The sequence below is a fragment of the Cryptomeria japonica genome, chromosome 8 (genome assembly GCF_030272615.1).
Source record: "Cryptomeria japonica chromosome 8, Sugi_1.0, whole genome shotgun sequence".
Lineage (NCBI taxonomy): Eukaryota > Viridiplantae > Streptophyta > Pinopsida > Cupressales > Cupressaceae > Cryptomeria > Cryptomeria japonica.
Genome location: NC_081412.1, coordinates 231,386,179 through 231,400,587, shown reverse-complemented (window position 1 = coordinate 231,400,587; position 14,409 = coordinate 231,386,179). Strand labels below are relative to the sequence as shown.

The window sequence follows — 14,409 nt, the reverse complement described above, 5'->3', positions numbered from 1 at the left end:
AAACCTTGCAATGTGGTTGGATTTGTTGCAATTGTAGCACACCACATTTCCTTGTCTAGGCCTAAAATTCCCTTGATTTTCTTTTGATTTACACTGGTTAGCAACATGTCCAAATATACCACATGCATAAAATATGATATTTCTCCTATTTAGAAAGTTATTCATAATACTTTTGCATTCATTTGTCTTATGCCCATACTTGTTGCATTTAAAACATTGATTGGAGAAAGATGAACCATTCTGATTAATTTTATTTCTACATTGACTATCCATATGACCAAATTTATCACAAACAAAATAGTTACCATTGAACTTAAGAGCATTAGGTTGCCTTACTAGATACCTTTTATCTTTGTTTTTCTGATGTTGAGACTTTTGACCATATCTAGAGCTTTCACCTTTCTCAAATCCAAGTCCTTGCTTGTCATCTTCACTCTTCTAATTTTTAAGAATCTCATTAAGTTTGGTTGAACTGATCCTAAACTTCTCTTTGTACTCATTTGTAGCTTCAAGATCATATCTAAGAAGAAGAATTGGTTGTCTAGATTCTTGCAAGTCAAGCTTCAATTGGCCATTCTCACAATCAAGTCTACAACATTCATCAGATTTATCTTTCAATAACTTAGCAAGATTATCCTCATTCTTTTTTCTTTCCTCAATCTCCTTTGTCAATTTCATCACAATAGATTCTATCTCATTCTTCTGAACTACATTATCTCTAGCAAGTTTCTCACATTCTTCTATCTTGTCTTTCAAAGCTTGGTCATTGATTCTTTGTCTTTCTTTCTCCTTTATCTTATCAAAAAGTTCCTTTCTCTTCTCCCTAGACTTATTCAAATGATCCTTCAATGATTGGATGAAGTTCTTAGCATCCTTAAGATCCGCTTTCATTTGTCGTACCTCTTCTTGGGATTGATCAAGATCCTCAAGTGCCACAATAACTTGAGGTTGAAGACTACTAGAATCCATTGATTCACTTTCCTGGATCCTCCTCAAGTTGTTAGGCTTCTTCTGAGGAACTAGTCTTTGCTACCAATTATTGGAATCAAGGAACACTAAGAGTGGGGGTGAATCAGTGTTCAACAATTTTTAACCTTATTATCTTGTTCCTTTAGCCACTTAATGCAAATGAAAAAAAGAAAGATGCAAAAACACAAAGTAATCAACAACACCATAATACCATATTTCATACGTGGAAAACCTGGTTAAGGGAAAAACCATGATGGGGATGAGACCCACAATATAAATATACTCTACATAAGTATAAAAATATTACATAGGGGAATGCACATGCATTTAGGTACACTACCTAAAGATCACTGCTCAATATATAAAGGGCTACAACCCTTCGAAGGCTCACTTCCTTACAATATCTTTTACAAAATATAATTGGAATGTCTGAACTGAAAAATAGAATCTAAAAATGCCAAGGTACAATTTCGGTTAGGCACAAAACTCTTGATCTCACACTTCTCTCCTATACTGCTCTGTTTTGTTGTTCTTCAATTCCGAAGTGGAAATCTTTAATCTGCACACGTGAAACTATGCACAATCGATCACAAACACTTTTCACATATTTACCGATATGATAAATGATCATATCCATCAGTCTTATATATCTACAACATGAAATCATGTCTTCTACATGTTGGCTTCAAGAACACTAACCAAATAATGAAACATGCATACTAAGTAGACTCAATCCTAACTCCAATGCATATGCAGAACAAAAAGAATTGTACACACACTTCCCAAATGTCGGCTAAATAACCTCGATCACATTAACAATCACGAAAATTACTCCACCAGTTCCGCACAACAATCATATCCAAAACATCCATACCACACTATTCAACTCAAAAACTTGTAGATCAGATCTTCTAACTCAAACGATAAACATCACCAGATACTAAGACTCTGGAATGAGGTACTTCAGACATCTGGCAATCTTCCTCTAGCTATGAAACACAAGATATTCACCATAAATGAAATGTCAACCAGAATACTTCATATTGGCAGATACTCTGATCTATCTCACCAAACCGATCCAAGACTCAATATAACTTTCGGTAAAAGCAAATCATGAACTGCAAATGGAATATCTGACTTTGGTTTCCATTAGTGACAACATCTTACTACCTTTGCAATGTCTCTTGCTAACAAAGGCTTTGTAGTGGGGGCCAAAGATGAAGTTGAGAAAGGTAGATGAGAAGAGTAAGCTTGTTGATCCAAGAATGGATGTACTTATGGGACATGCATTGTGAGAATTCCACTTATGTCATATTTGAAAAATTATTTCTCAATATTATGATGCAAAATTTGGGTTGGCCAGTCAATTGTAGATTATCTGATAGGGTGAGGAGATTTTTGAGGCCCCTTGAGCAAGTGCTTGAGTTAGGAGTGAATGATAATTGGGGAGACTAGTTTTTCTGCCCTAGGTACACTATCATTAGAGTTTATGGTGCACCTGTTAAACCCCATGTTTTGCCTAGTGATGTACCAGATAGAATTGCTTTTTAAGAAATCATTTGACAGTTGAATGAGTCTGACAAGTTTCATTTAAGAGATAACAAGAAGGGATCCTTCATCCCACCAAATCTATATTTCCCTAATTTTAAGATCACGGGCAAAGAAGGATTGGACTTGGTATATTTCAAGTTACTACCATATCAAATGGTTTTCAAAAAATTCAGAAAATGTGACACATAACTCGCTTCTCTAAAAACAATTCTAAGGAATTCATTGATTTGTAGCCTTGGGAGGAAATTTGTTAGAAATCCTAATTTTAAAATAACTTCTTTGAATCTAATTCAAATAACCTCAAGTTTGAACTTTAGTAGCTCGGATATATCCTTGATCAACCCACCAAAAATTAGAAAAAATCACCAATTTGTAGTCTTGGGAGTGATTTTGATGGAACCCAAATTTTGCAATAGTCTCTTCAAATTTTATTTAAATGACTATAAGTTTGGATTATAGAAACTACAATATATCATTGGTCAACTCTCCAAATATTTTTTTTTTCAATTTGAGAGAGATATATGCTTCACAATCTAACCTCCAAATTTTATTTTTTTTAAAATTCTTTGTTTCTTGCCCTTTGGATGCGAAGGTCATTCTTTGTGCCACTTGTAATAAAATAACTTGCTCAAAAGAAAAATATAATAAGAAATATACTACAAATACTTGATAGTACTTTAGAATAATAAGCCATTTTAAGGGGACAAGCCTTCAAAATTCTCTAATGATAATCATAAACTAACCACTAGTTCATAAATATGACTTGGGTTAAGTGGGAGCTTGTTTGCCGACCTAAAATAGAGGCTCCTTGGTCTTCATTCAATGGTTTTGAATAGTCAGGCTATGGCAGCAAAATTATACCAGAGGTGGTGTACCAATCAACATCAACTGTGGGTGTGTATCCTTACTCATAAGTATTTGGGTATTATTCATGATTGGAATGTTCCTCGATACCAACTAGGGGGAAGAGGCTCTGTGATTTGATATACTCTGAAAACTGGGGTGCAATTGATTAAAGAGAGTCTCTTTTGGATATGTAATAAGGTCTTAGAGGCCATTTTTTGGTTGGATTCCTAGGATGGTAATCCTCCAATTCTTTTTGTGTATCCTCATTTACAACCTCTTTATGATAGTTTTGTGGTTACTGGCTGGACTTCGGTAGGACATTATAAGACAATACAAAACTTTGGGCTTGCTTTTGGTTACATATGGAAGGGTCCTAGTGAGTGGTCATCTAGGGGTTCTGAGGAGTCTCGGCAAGAGTTGGCCCATATTCTTGCTTCTTGGAACTGTAATTCCTTAGATGGGTCAGATATTTTAGCTTCGGGTAGTGAGTCATTTGGAAAATATTCAGTTGCGACTAGCTATATGAAGCTTGTTCATTATATTTATGGGGATGAAGAGGTGCCTTGGTGGAAATATGTTTGGAATCATTTTTCTTGGCCTAAATGTAATTTTTTCCTTTGGCTGGTGGTTCAGAATTGATGTCTTACTTGGGATAACTTGTGTAAGTGGGGTTTCTGTTAGCCCTCTATGTGTGTTCTCTGTTCCAATAGTGAGGATTTTGTCTCCCACCTTTTCTTTCAGTACTCATTCTCTAGGAGGATTTGGCACTCTTGGTGGGACACTTGGAACAGTACATGTTGGCATGTTTCGTCTCTGGTTGAGTTTTGGTACCGTTGGGGTCATGCTCCTATTGGTACTCCTTTTCTTCAGGTTGCCTGGTCCTTAGGTCCCACTTTTATTATTTGGCATATTTGGTTGGAGAGGAATCATCGTATTTTCTAATATGTCAAGCTTGATGCTCAACATGTGTGGTCGAAGATTATGCATTCTGTTTGGGAGACAGTTTCGGCTAAATGTGGCCTTGCAAGGGGAGTGGCTCCTGGAGAGATGGACATATGTTACCACTTTAATTTTTCACTTCCTGGTCTGGGAGTGCAAACGACGCGGTAGCTTATGAGAAATAGGTGTCGTCATCCTTTACGGAGGATTTCTAGAGTATGCCATTGGAGCCCACCTCCTCTTGGTGTTCTGAAAAAATTAATACTGATGGTTCTTCAAGGGGTAATCCTAGACATGTTGGTATTAGTGGAGTGGGGTATGATAGCTTGGGGTATGTCCAGTTTCTATTTTCTATCTATAAAGGTTTTTACACGAGTAATTATATGGAGGCTCTTGCTATTTTGGTTGCAGTGAGGCGTTGGTAGCATATTGTTGTAGAGTTGGACTCCTAGGTTGTAGTGACTCTATTGAATCAACAAAAGTGTGATGGTGTTAGTTGGCAGTTACAGTTGGTTATTCGTCGGATTCTTTTTCTTTGTAACTCCTTTGAGTCTATTATTTTCATTCATATTCCCAGGGAATGGAATGGTCTGGTTGATTGTCTTGCTAAGTGGCTTCTATCTTTATGGAGGGCTGGTCTATTAAGGATAGGGGACAACTTTCCCCGGAATTGTCTCATCAATTGGATCAACTTGTTGATCATGACAAGTCTTTGCAATCCTCTCTTTGTTGGGCTTTTTGCTTTCTTTTGATGTATTTCTTCTGTTTTGAATAAATATTTACCCCTCTTTATTGCCAATAAATAACTATATAGTTTAATTAAAAATCATGCTAGATAGAAGTCAACTTCACATATCTTAATACAAACAATAAATTAAAGGCATAAAATTTTCTCAAATTGAATTTTAGCATATCCAAAGAAATCATAGCAAAGAAGTGAACAAAATAACTAACATTAATCCCCTCCAAATTTGGTGTAGCTCCACTAAATAATAAGATCTAATGTTTTTTTTAATGTTTGACTCTCACCTACAACTTTAAATGAACTTTGTTAACTTGGTTTTGCTTCCTCTTCTTAATTTACATTCTTAAATGAAGTTTATTAACCTTTTTTTTCTCCCTCTTCTTTGAATTACTTAAACTCTATTTACTTAATCCTTTTATACTCAATATGAAGTTTGTGGAATAGGGGTGAGGACCACGTTCCAAAAGTTGTTATAGCACTTGTTGACTTAATGTCCAATATTTTTAACAATATTACACCAATAGTTGTGACTTTAAAGTTGTTAGTGTTGATGATGACTACCCATAATTGACTGAAATGTACTCCTTAAAACTTAAAAGGCAACAAATCATGTGATGCCACATCAACACATCAATAAAACATGACTTCTTGCACAAGTATTGATCTCACTTTCTTTTTGGTCCTTTTCAAACTCCTTGACAAAAAGCATGCTGATGTGACCTTGAAACTATACGTATAAGCAGGGGGCTAGCTAAGTAAACTGGAGTAAAAATCTGAGAGTGATTTAAAATTTTCCAATAGAATTTTGAGAAGCACGAAGTTAGGGTGCTCAACTACTAGGTCCTCTTCCCTAATAATGCAAGCTTTTGGTTTAAATTGTGTATATTTTTTTTTCATGCGATACTTTAGATCACACTTAGTAATCCATCATCATGAAGAGGAATATACACTGAGCATGCTCTAAAATGTCCATTGAATATCATACACAATTTAAACCAAAAGCTCAAATTACAAGAAGTTATAATCTTCATATTATAAAAATAAAATCATTCTTTTTAAATATTTAAAAGACGACTTTGAATGAAGAACCATCACTGAAAAAAAATTGCTTAACATAGCCAAGCGTCAAATTTAGGCCCTCCATGTGAGCCTAGTTTAGTTTGAAAAATTTCCTTGCATGATGCCCTCGGTGCTGCCTAGACATAGAGGGTTTCTTTGCTTAGTAAGCATGTCTGTAAGCTTTGTTCCATCACTGTTCTTTTTCCTTGGCATTCAAAGTCACATGCGAAAGAGACGCACCATCTCTTTCTCTGATCCATCGTTTCCCAAGCAAAGGAGCTGACACGTCCCTTGCACTCATCATGTACCATTGCTTTCCTTTGGGAGCAAACGTTAAACACAGAGGCCCACAAGTTTGGATTTGGGATAGGGAAATCCCATGTATTTTAACTGTTTTCTCAGTCAACCACAAGCAGTTTTTGTTGTTGTCTATGACAATATTTCTTGTTACAATTCCTCCTTAGGGTCACGGGTAATATTTATGAGGCATGGTAATGCAGTTTCTACTGTCTGTACATGGGCTCTAGGATAGGATTCCCCTGCATTGTAATGATGTGGGTCGGTAAAAACCTGCAGGGAAGAATGATAAAGGTGGTAGTTGTATGGCTCTGTCATGGAGTGTAGAGAGCAAGAAAAACCACACAACCTAGGTGTCTTCAACCACAGCCAACTGCATGTTATTTCTGACATCATGGGACCCACCTTCATGTGCACCACATCTGACACCACCATATGACATATGCTTTGTAAAAAAGATCAATTATATCTCATGCTCTGAAATCAATACCTTGCCTTGCTCGAGGATTTGCAGACTTTTTATGCTTTCCACACAATCTTAAGTTGAGTTATTGGTCTGCATACAATCATAAAACCTATGACAAGCTACCGTAGCCCATATTTGTGAAATTCTGCTCTGGGTGACATGGCTGTGAAGCACTATAATCATTGAGCATTACATCCAAAACTAGAGGATTCCACTTCCCATTCTGAGTTGCTTTGTATGGGAACCCATGGAAGATCTCATTCTTGTCTCAGCAGGGCTTTGCCCACGCACCCATCTTTCTATATCAGAGAAAAGCATTCCATAGTTGGGAATATAGTAGCTGGTTACTATTATAACTATTATACATTTTTCTTTTGATTGTTCTTTGAAATAGTACTAGTAGTCGAGTATGTTTAGTTGTGATAGTATTTGTAGATTTAATGTTTAATGTCAGTAGCTGTAACTTCAAAGTTGTTAATATTGTTATGAGTATTTATAATTGAATGAAATGTTTCTTTAGATTTAAAAAGGATCAAATCTTGTGATGCCACATCAACACACCAATTAAACATGATTTAACACACAACTATAAATCCACTCTTTCTGAGGGTCTTTTAAGGCACCTCAACAAAAAACATGCTTATGTGACATCATATTCGACGATGTAGACCTGAAACCTTAGATAAATTTGAGAGTAATTCTAAATTGTCACCTATGATTTTGAGAGATTTTAAGAGGTGTGAAGTTAGGATGCTTAACTAATAAATCCCCTCCACTAATTGTCTATATTGAAGAACATTTATCTACATAAAGATCTATCTCATCTTATAATGAAGAAGAGAATAACCAAACTTGAAGAATCTCTGTCAACAAAAGTGAACATAGTTGATCTTCTATTTTAAAGATAGATCCTACTTGGAGAAACTTTGTGACTAATATTTGTTATGACTATATCACCATCAACTCACCTTATAATACATCCTTGGCTATTCAATATATGCCATGACCGTATCAACATAAGAGAATTAACCAAGTAACAATGAGTTTTTGCTTTAATGTTGGAAAGACAATCCTATTTTGTTTTACAAAATGGGCAATGAAAATTTTATTTGAAGTTTTTTCATCGCCAAAATGGCATGATTGCTGGTTACAACATGGTAGAGATTTGCTAGTATTTCAGTGCTTCAAAACAATGATAAGCCAGAAAACCACAAAAGGAAATAGACATGAAGTATTGGAGAAGATGATTGTGTTAAAACCAATAATTCATTGAAACATGATTAACCATTTCTTTAATCAAACAGATAACAATAAAGTCATTTTCTCAGTAGTCAAGTTAAATGGCACTGCTACTCCATCACCACCATGACAACAAAGGAAACTAATAGAAAATCTCCAACATGTGGTGGGAATAGAGAGAATGTAAAACTGTGAAATATTCCAAGTCCTAAAGGAAACACAGCCCAAGCCTTTGTCTATACTCCTATGTTTCTACAGCATTCTATAGGCTATTTGTTTTTAGTTTTGTATAGAGTACAACACTTCACATATACAAAGAAGTCAATCCAAAGATACACACCAACTACTGCTGCTATCACCGGGTCAGTGGAAATGATCATTAGCATATGGAGCTGGGTCTTCATCAGAGCAGCCTCTTTCATAATTTATCTCTTTAGGTCTACTAAAAAGCATTATAGTTAGCTTAATATTTGTGAAACACTGGTTACTAGAAAAAAATCTAGTTGCAGCTGCCTTGCTCTGACAGTCTAAGGCATTCTTCGTGTCTAAAGCAGTTAACAAGATGATCATTAGTGAGGCCTGCAGCTTGCATGAAGGAATATGTGATAGTTGGTCCTACAAAGCGGAAGTTCCTCTTCACTAGATCCTTGCTGATTGTTTCTGCTTTGGATGTCTTCACAGGGATGTGCCTTCCATGCCTGTACTTATTCACTATAGGCTTGTAATTGACAAAACTCCATATATATTTGTCAAATGAGCCAAATTCTTGTACAATCTGAACATAGAAAGAGAGGAATGTCAGATTGCGGATTACGGAAGAGTTTGGAATTTCTGAAAAATTCAATATTCATACCAAAAACAAAAAATGTGTTCTTGCAATCCCAAAGACAGAACAAACTAGTGCTAAGGAGATTTCTAAGAGCATTTGGGAATGGACGTGTATGCCTTATTGCAGTGTCAATATAATCCTTTCAATCATGCTTTTCATTGTTTTCCTAATAGCAACAGGGACCAAGCTAGAAAAAAAAAAGGTTTTACCTCAAGAATTTGCTTGGCATTCTCTACCATTCCTCTGATTTTAGCGACGTCCATGATATCATGCTCTGCACTGATTGATCCAATTTTCTTTTCACTGAAGCCAGCCACAATTGCAGGATCAAATCCAGCGAATGCATCTCTGTAAAATTGGTTCACATTCAAGTTTAGATGGAGAAAAATACTCAGTCCAGATCCAAATATTTAGATAAGATTTCAGGAGCACCCATTTCAAGATGAAACGGACTTCAATACCTGAAGGATTCGCGCTTGCTCAATATTGTGGGCCAATTCATCCCCACTTGTGCACCCATTAGAACCAATAGCTCAAAAAGAAGTCTGCAAAATTAATTGAAAGAAGTCAGTCCCAAGCAATTGACCCACAAAACGTGCCACTGGACATCAAAAATCACCCAAAAAAAAATACAGAAGCTTCACATACTTGTCATCATGGACAGGAACACCCCATTCCTCGTCATGATAAGTTATGTAAGCTGGATCTGTAAAGCAAACAAACAAACAAATTTAGCAATACTTTACTTCAAAAAGCTCAATCCTTAAAAACATGCATAGCACAAATACAATCAACATCTATATCAAGAACACCATTGAAATATATGTAGTAATGGATCTTACCACTTTGTGATGTAATGAAGCTGCATCTCTTGATATCTTCAGAATGTACAGCAGCAGAAGCAATCTCTTCTGGTACAACTTTTTCAGCCTTGGGCATTCCTTGTTTTCGGCCATAATGTGCAATCTTTAGCTTCCTCTGAGCATAAATCTCAGACATTTCTGCCTTCCTTGCTGCAGCAAAGCTCCCAGGAGGCTTTGTAGACAGCAGAGAGGCCTCGGTGGCTTCTAATTTCCGAGATTTCTTCCTTCCATCGATGCTGATTTTCATTGCAACAGAAGAAGCAGCCTTCGGACTGGCTGCCTTAGGTGTGACTGCTTCATTGGCACTCTGTTTATCTGCGCTCACGTTAAATGAGCCTGTGTCATTGGCTCTCTTAAGCAGGGTCCTCTGGGAAGAAGGCTTGATCACAGGCTTGTTCTTGCTTTGTGAATGTGAAAGCTTGAGGGTTGGCGCAGGTGAGGCCTCTTTGCAAACTGTATCTGAAGGAGGAGCAGGTGAATCTTCCACTGCATTTTGCTTTGAAATGGCTGGTGATTTGGACTGAATTCTAGGGACTGCATTCTTTGATGGAATTGTAAGGAGACCAGTCTTTGCAGATGGGCTTAGAGGAGGAGAACTAGAAGGCGACTTTGACTGAGGTTTTGAAGGAACATTCTGATTACAATGGAGCTTCGTGGGAAGCACAGGCTTAGGAGCAGGAGGAGGAGGCTTAATAGGCTTCCTGATCATGGGTTTCCCATTGTTGGCTTCATTAGCTCTGGCAACCCTGTTGCATGCAGGTTGCAACACAGGCCTTCCTCCAATCACTGCCAACTCTTCACCACCACAAACTTCAACCTTTGCAGACATGATGATTAATCAATCCTCTTCAACAAAAATGGATTTTGGGTCTCTGAATTATTCACCCTCTCAAAAAACCCAATTCCTAGCTTTCCAATTTATCAACGCCCATCCAGAAATTGTGGAATTCTAGATGAATTTCTATCTAAGTTGGGGCACATAAAAACCTCACCTTTCTTTCAAGATCATGGAGAATTTAGGCTGTGGGCTTGCTGGATCACTAATGAGGCCGTGTTATTCCTTTCTTCTTCCCCACCCACCATGCATTAAATGGCTGTGTAAGAAATGAGACCAAATCTGCAAGGAGACAGCAATAATGCAGCAGCAGAACTCTCTTTTCTCAAGTACACTAATGTTAAAGATGAAGATGACAAACAACTTCTCTACGTTGCATTTGTAGAATGAGCTGTGGATGTTGGGGAGAGGGGGCTTTTGGGCTGCTTTAATAGGGAGGGAGGGCCACTCAAGGCTTCTCAGATGGGCTACTCCTGCTCCTACTACACTTGCTAAATTCTTATCACAAAATTCAGAAAGCAAAGCCTGTGGGGACGGTGGGATGCTGAGGTGTATATGAAGAGTATGCCAGTGGGATCAAACCAAAACAAGTATTGACTGCTGGTCTATGGTTGAGGAGCACCCCCACCTATGGAACCACCCTCTCCACTATCAATTTTCCTATTTCCAATCACAATCACAGATAAGCATGCATTCATAAGGAAAAAATCAGCTGCGCTATTGACATGACATTTCACTTTGAACAGTCAACACTTTTACTGCCTCAGTTGAATGTCATTAGTGATCTGTAATGATCTAAACTGCCTATTACACAGTATGAACAGCCAATGATTTGCTTGATTAAACTAATTAACTCATTACTCAATCCCCAAAAGCTCAGATGGGCCTGTATACCTCAAATTTAAGGCGGGCTTTTAACTCAATGTCAGGAAGCTCAGATTGCATCAATGTAAGGTGGGTTTTCTCTCTTGACCGCCTTTAGGTTGGGTTGAGGTCATCTCAGTCCCAACAAACACCTGTTCAACATATTAGTTAAATTAAACAAAAACAAACAAACCCAAAATTCATTAACAACATTTCAACCCACCAAGCAGGAATCCAGGATACAACTTTGGATAATATCATTATTTAATTTTACATCAAAAAAGTTTATAAGGCAAGGCAGGAGACATGCCATTAATATTAGGGGTCTACCTACGTGTCAATGATGAGACAAACAAAACACAGGATTTTGACTGACGTATACATTGAATCCATGGTTCTTGTGACACGTAGGACTTTGATGGCTTAACTGGCAGAAAGCTACCGGCTGCTTCTTTCTAACCATGGTCAAAAGCCCACCAGCAACAACTAATTCTGCTGCAAATTCCATTGCCATGGAAAACTAAATTTCTACTAGATAAAAAACTACCTGCAAACTAAGTGTATGTAATGATAACTCCTGTGATAGTCATTGGTCATCTAATGATTTTGTTTTAGACGCATCTCATAAAATATTATTTCTTTGAATTGGGTGTAAGCGTTTGTGCGATTTAAAACAGCGAGTGTAGATTCTATCATAGCTGCCATTATTTTTTACCTTGGTGTGTGCACAGGTCATTGAGGAGTCGTCCCACCCAACTTAACACGGGGAACTCATTGACCTTTTTCATTTGTAAACGTCAGCTGCAAAATCTTTTGAATTGAGTTGAGTTTTTTTTGGTTTGTTTTTTTTTTTATCGTGGAGGTTTATTTACAAATTTATTTTTGTTCTAACAGGAGAGTCGAGAACCAAGGACTGAGGGATATCCACTATGGTCAATTGACCACAGGATTCTTAATCCTTTTTATGTCGGAGTTAAGATTTTTATGTTCAGTGATTTTTTTTTGGAGAACCATATAGATGTAATTTCTATACCATAAAGATGGACACATTTCTATTTTCTTCACACCTAGTTTTAATTAATTAAATATATATACAAATAATAAAACTAATTTAGATAAAGAAATTGAAATCACTAATATTTTTTTATAAAAAATAAAAATAAACTATGTAGATATTTTATTTTATTTTTGTTTATGTGGAATCTTCAACTTAGGTGTCAAGAATCTATTGATCAATGTTTCTAATTTTTTATTTTTTTTGATTGAGAGATCAGATATACATGATTATAGAGGTGATTTGTAAAAAAGTAGACCCAAATTATGCACATGTAGAATAAAGTTCAAAGTATACTTTTTAGGTTATAAAATTAAATATATCAATTAAATATAAAATCTAAAAGTGTAAAATTAGAAATATCAATTAAATATAAATTTTCAATTTGAAACTAGAAAGAAAGAGAAGACTTGATTATAACTAATGAACACATATAAGTGAATATATGAGTATGTGTGCATATGGGGATAAAGCAATGCTAAGTGTTTAGGGATGTTTGTGTGTAAAGCCATAAAATGCGGCTGAAGCTATTCTAGCTCCAAAACATGCCTTTCGTACAGCGTATTAGTGACAGGTTAGTCAATTGCAACCGTTAATTGCAAAATCGACGGTGTAAAATGCACGACTAACATGCATGTTAGTCACTCCGTATTGTCTTTTTGGAGCCAAAATAGACGCGGCCATAAAATGCTAAGAGAATGAGATCAACTTCACACAAAATATTGCATCGTTTGTCACTATGTACATGTATCAAGACATTTCTTTAAAATGGACATAAAATTGAATGGGAAATAGCATGATATGCATATTTGGCCATAACAATATTATAAACCAATTAAATCAAATCTTATAAAATTTAGTAAATATTCAATTTGATTTCAAGGTCATTTTTTATCAATATGAATTTCATCTTCTAATATAAGTCATCTACATATCTAATATAATTTTTTTTTTAATTTCATTCATGTTTTCATTATCTTATTTTTTAGTTGCAATTAGTTAAAAACATCATTTGATTTTTTCTAGATTGTTAATCTAAACTTATTGTCTACAATTCAAATTGAAAATGAAGCATAAGATAAATATAATTATGATTCTTAACCAAATAATCATTTATTCATTATGATAACTAAAACTTCACATTTTCTTATTAATTGTTTACTTCATTTTCTATACTCATACACAAACAATATTTTTAAGAATAATTGTTTTTATTTAAAACAACTTTTGAATCATAAAATATAGATTAATAAAAATTGATTCAAGGTCTAAAAAAAATCAATATAACAAGTCAAACAAAACAGGTTCTCAGATAAACATCAGTGGGATTATACCCAAAAATAATCTCTGAGACACTGCAACTTGGACGGTGCAACTAAACTCTCCTTAAAATTATGAAATGGCATCCTAATAAGATTACTTAATTAAAAGGTCTTATTCATTATTTATTGCAATGCATTGGATTATGCTTCTGTTTTAAGCTATTGCATGTGAGACTATCCTTTGTGACGGTGACATGCTTCTTCCACACTATTCCTTCACATGATCTGTTTTCTTATATCACTATAACTATTCTACAATCTTAGCTATTAAAGGTTATCTGAATGTTATTTCTGGATTCAATTGTATGAATGTTTTTTGCGTCAACATTTCAAATTACTTTCAATGATCCATCATTGAAATGATAGAACTTCATCCCATCTCCTTTTAGTGTATCACTTTCATGGGTTCATTTATGGTGTTGCAGGCCTCTTATCCTGCTGCACTGTTACAGAAACTGCTCATGCAGCTGATGTTTAACTTTTTCATATCATACTTAACAAACCCAATTAAAAAAACCTCATCTTAGAGCA

General features: G+C 35.7%; 1 protein-coding gene across 1 annotated transcript; it reads right to left on the bottom strand.

The window, feature by feature from the left end:
- Window positions 1-8,119: 8,119 nt before the first annotated feature.
- Window positions 8,120-11,291, bottom strand: LOC131078972 (uncharacterized). The gene is made up of 5 exons (XM_058016831.2): window positions 9,783-11,291; window positions 9,589-9,646; window positions 9,402-9,485; window positions 9,150-9,288; window positions 8,120-8,886 (listed from the first exon to the last, which is right to left on the bottom strand). Exons 1-5 carry the CDS (start codon window positions 10,630-10,632, stop codon window positions 8,611-8,613), a joined length of 1,407 nt encoding a protein of 468 aa, XP_057872814.2. The 5' UTR covers window positions 10,633-11,291; the 3' UTR covers window positions 8,120-8,610.
- Window positions 11,292-14,409: the final 3,118 nt, after the last annotated feature.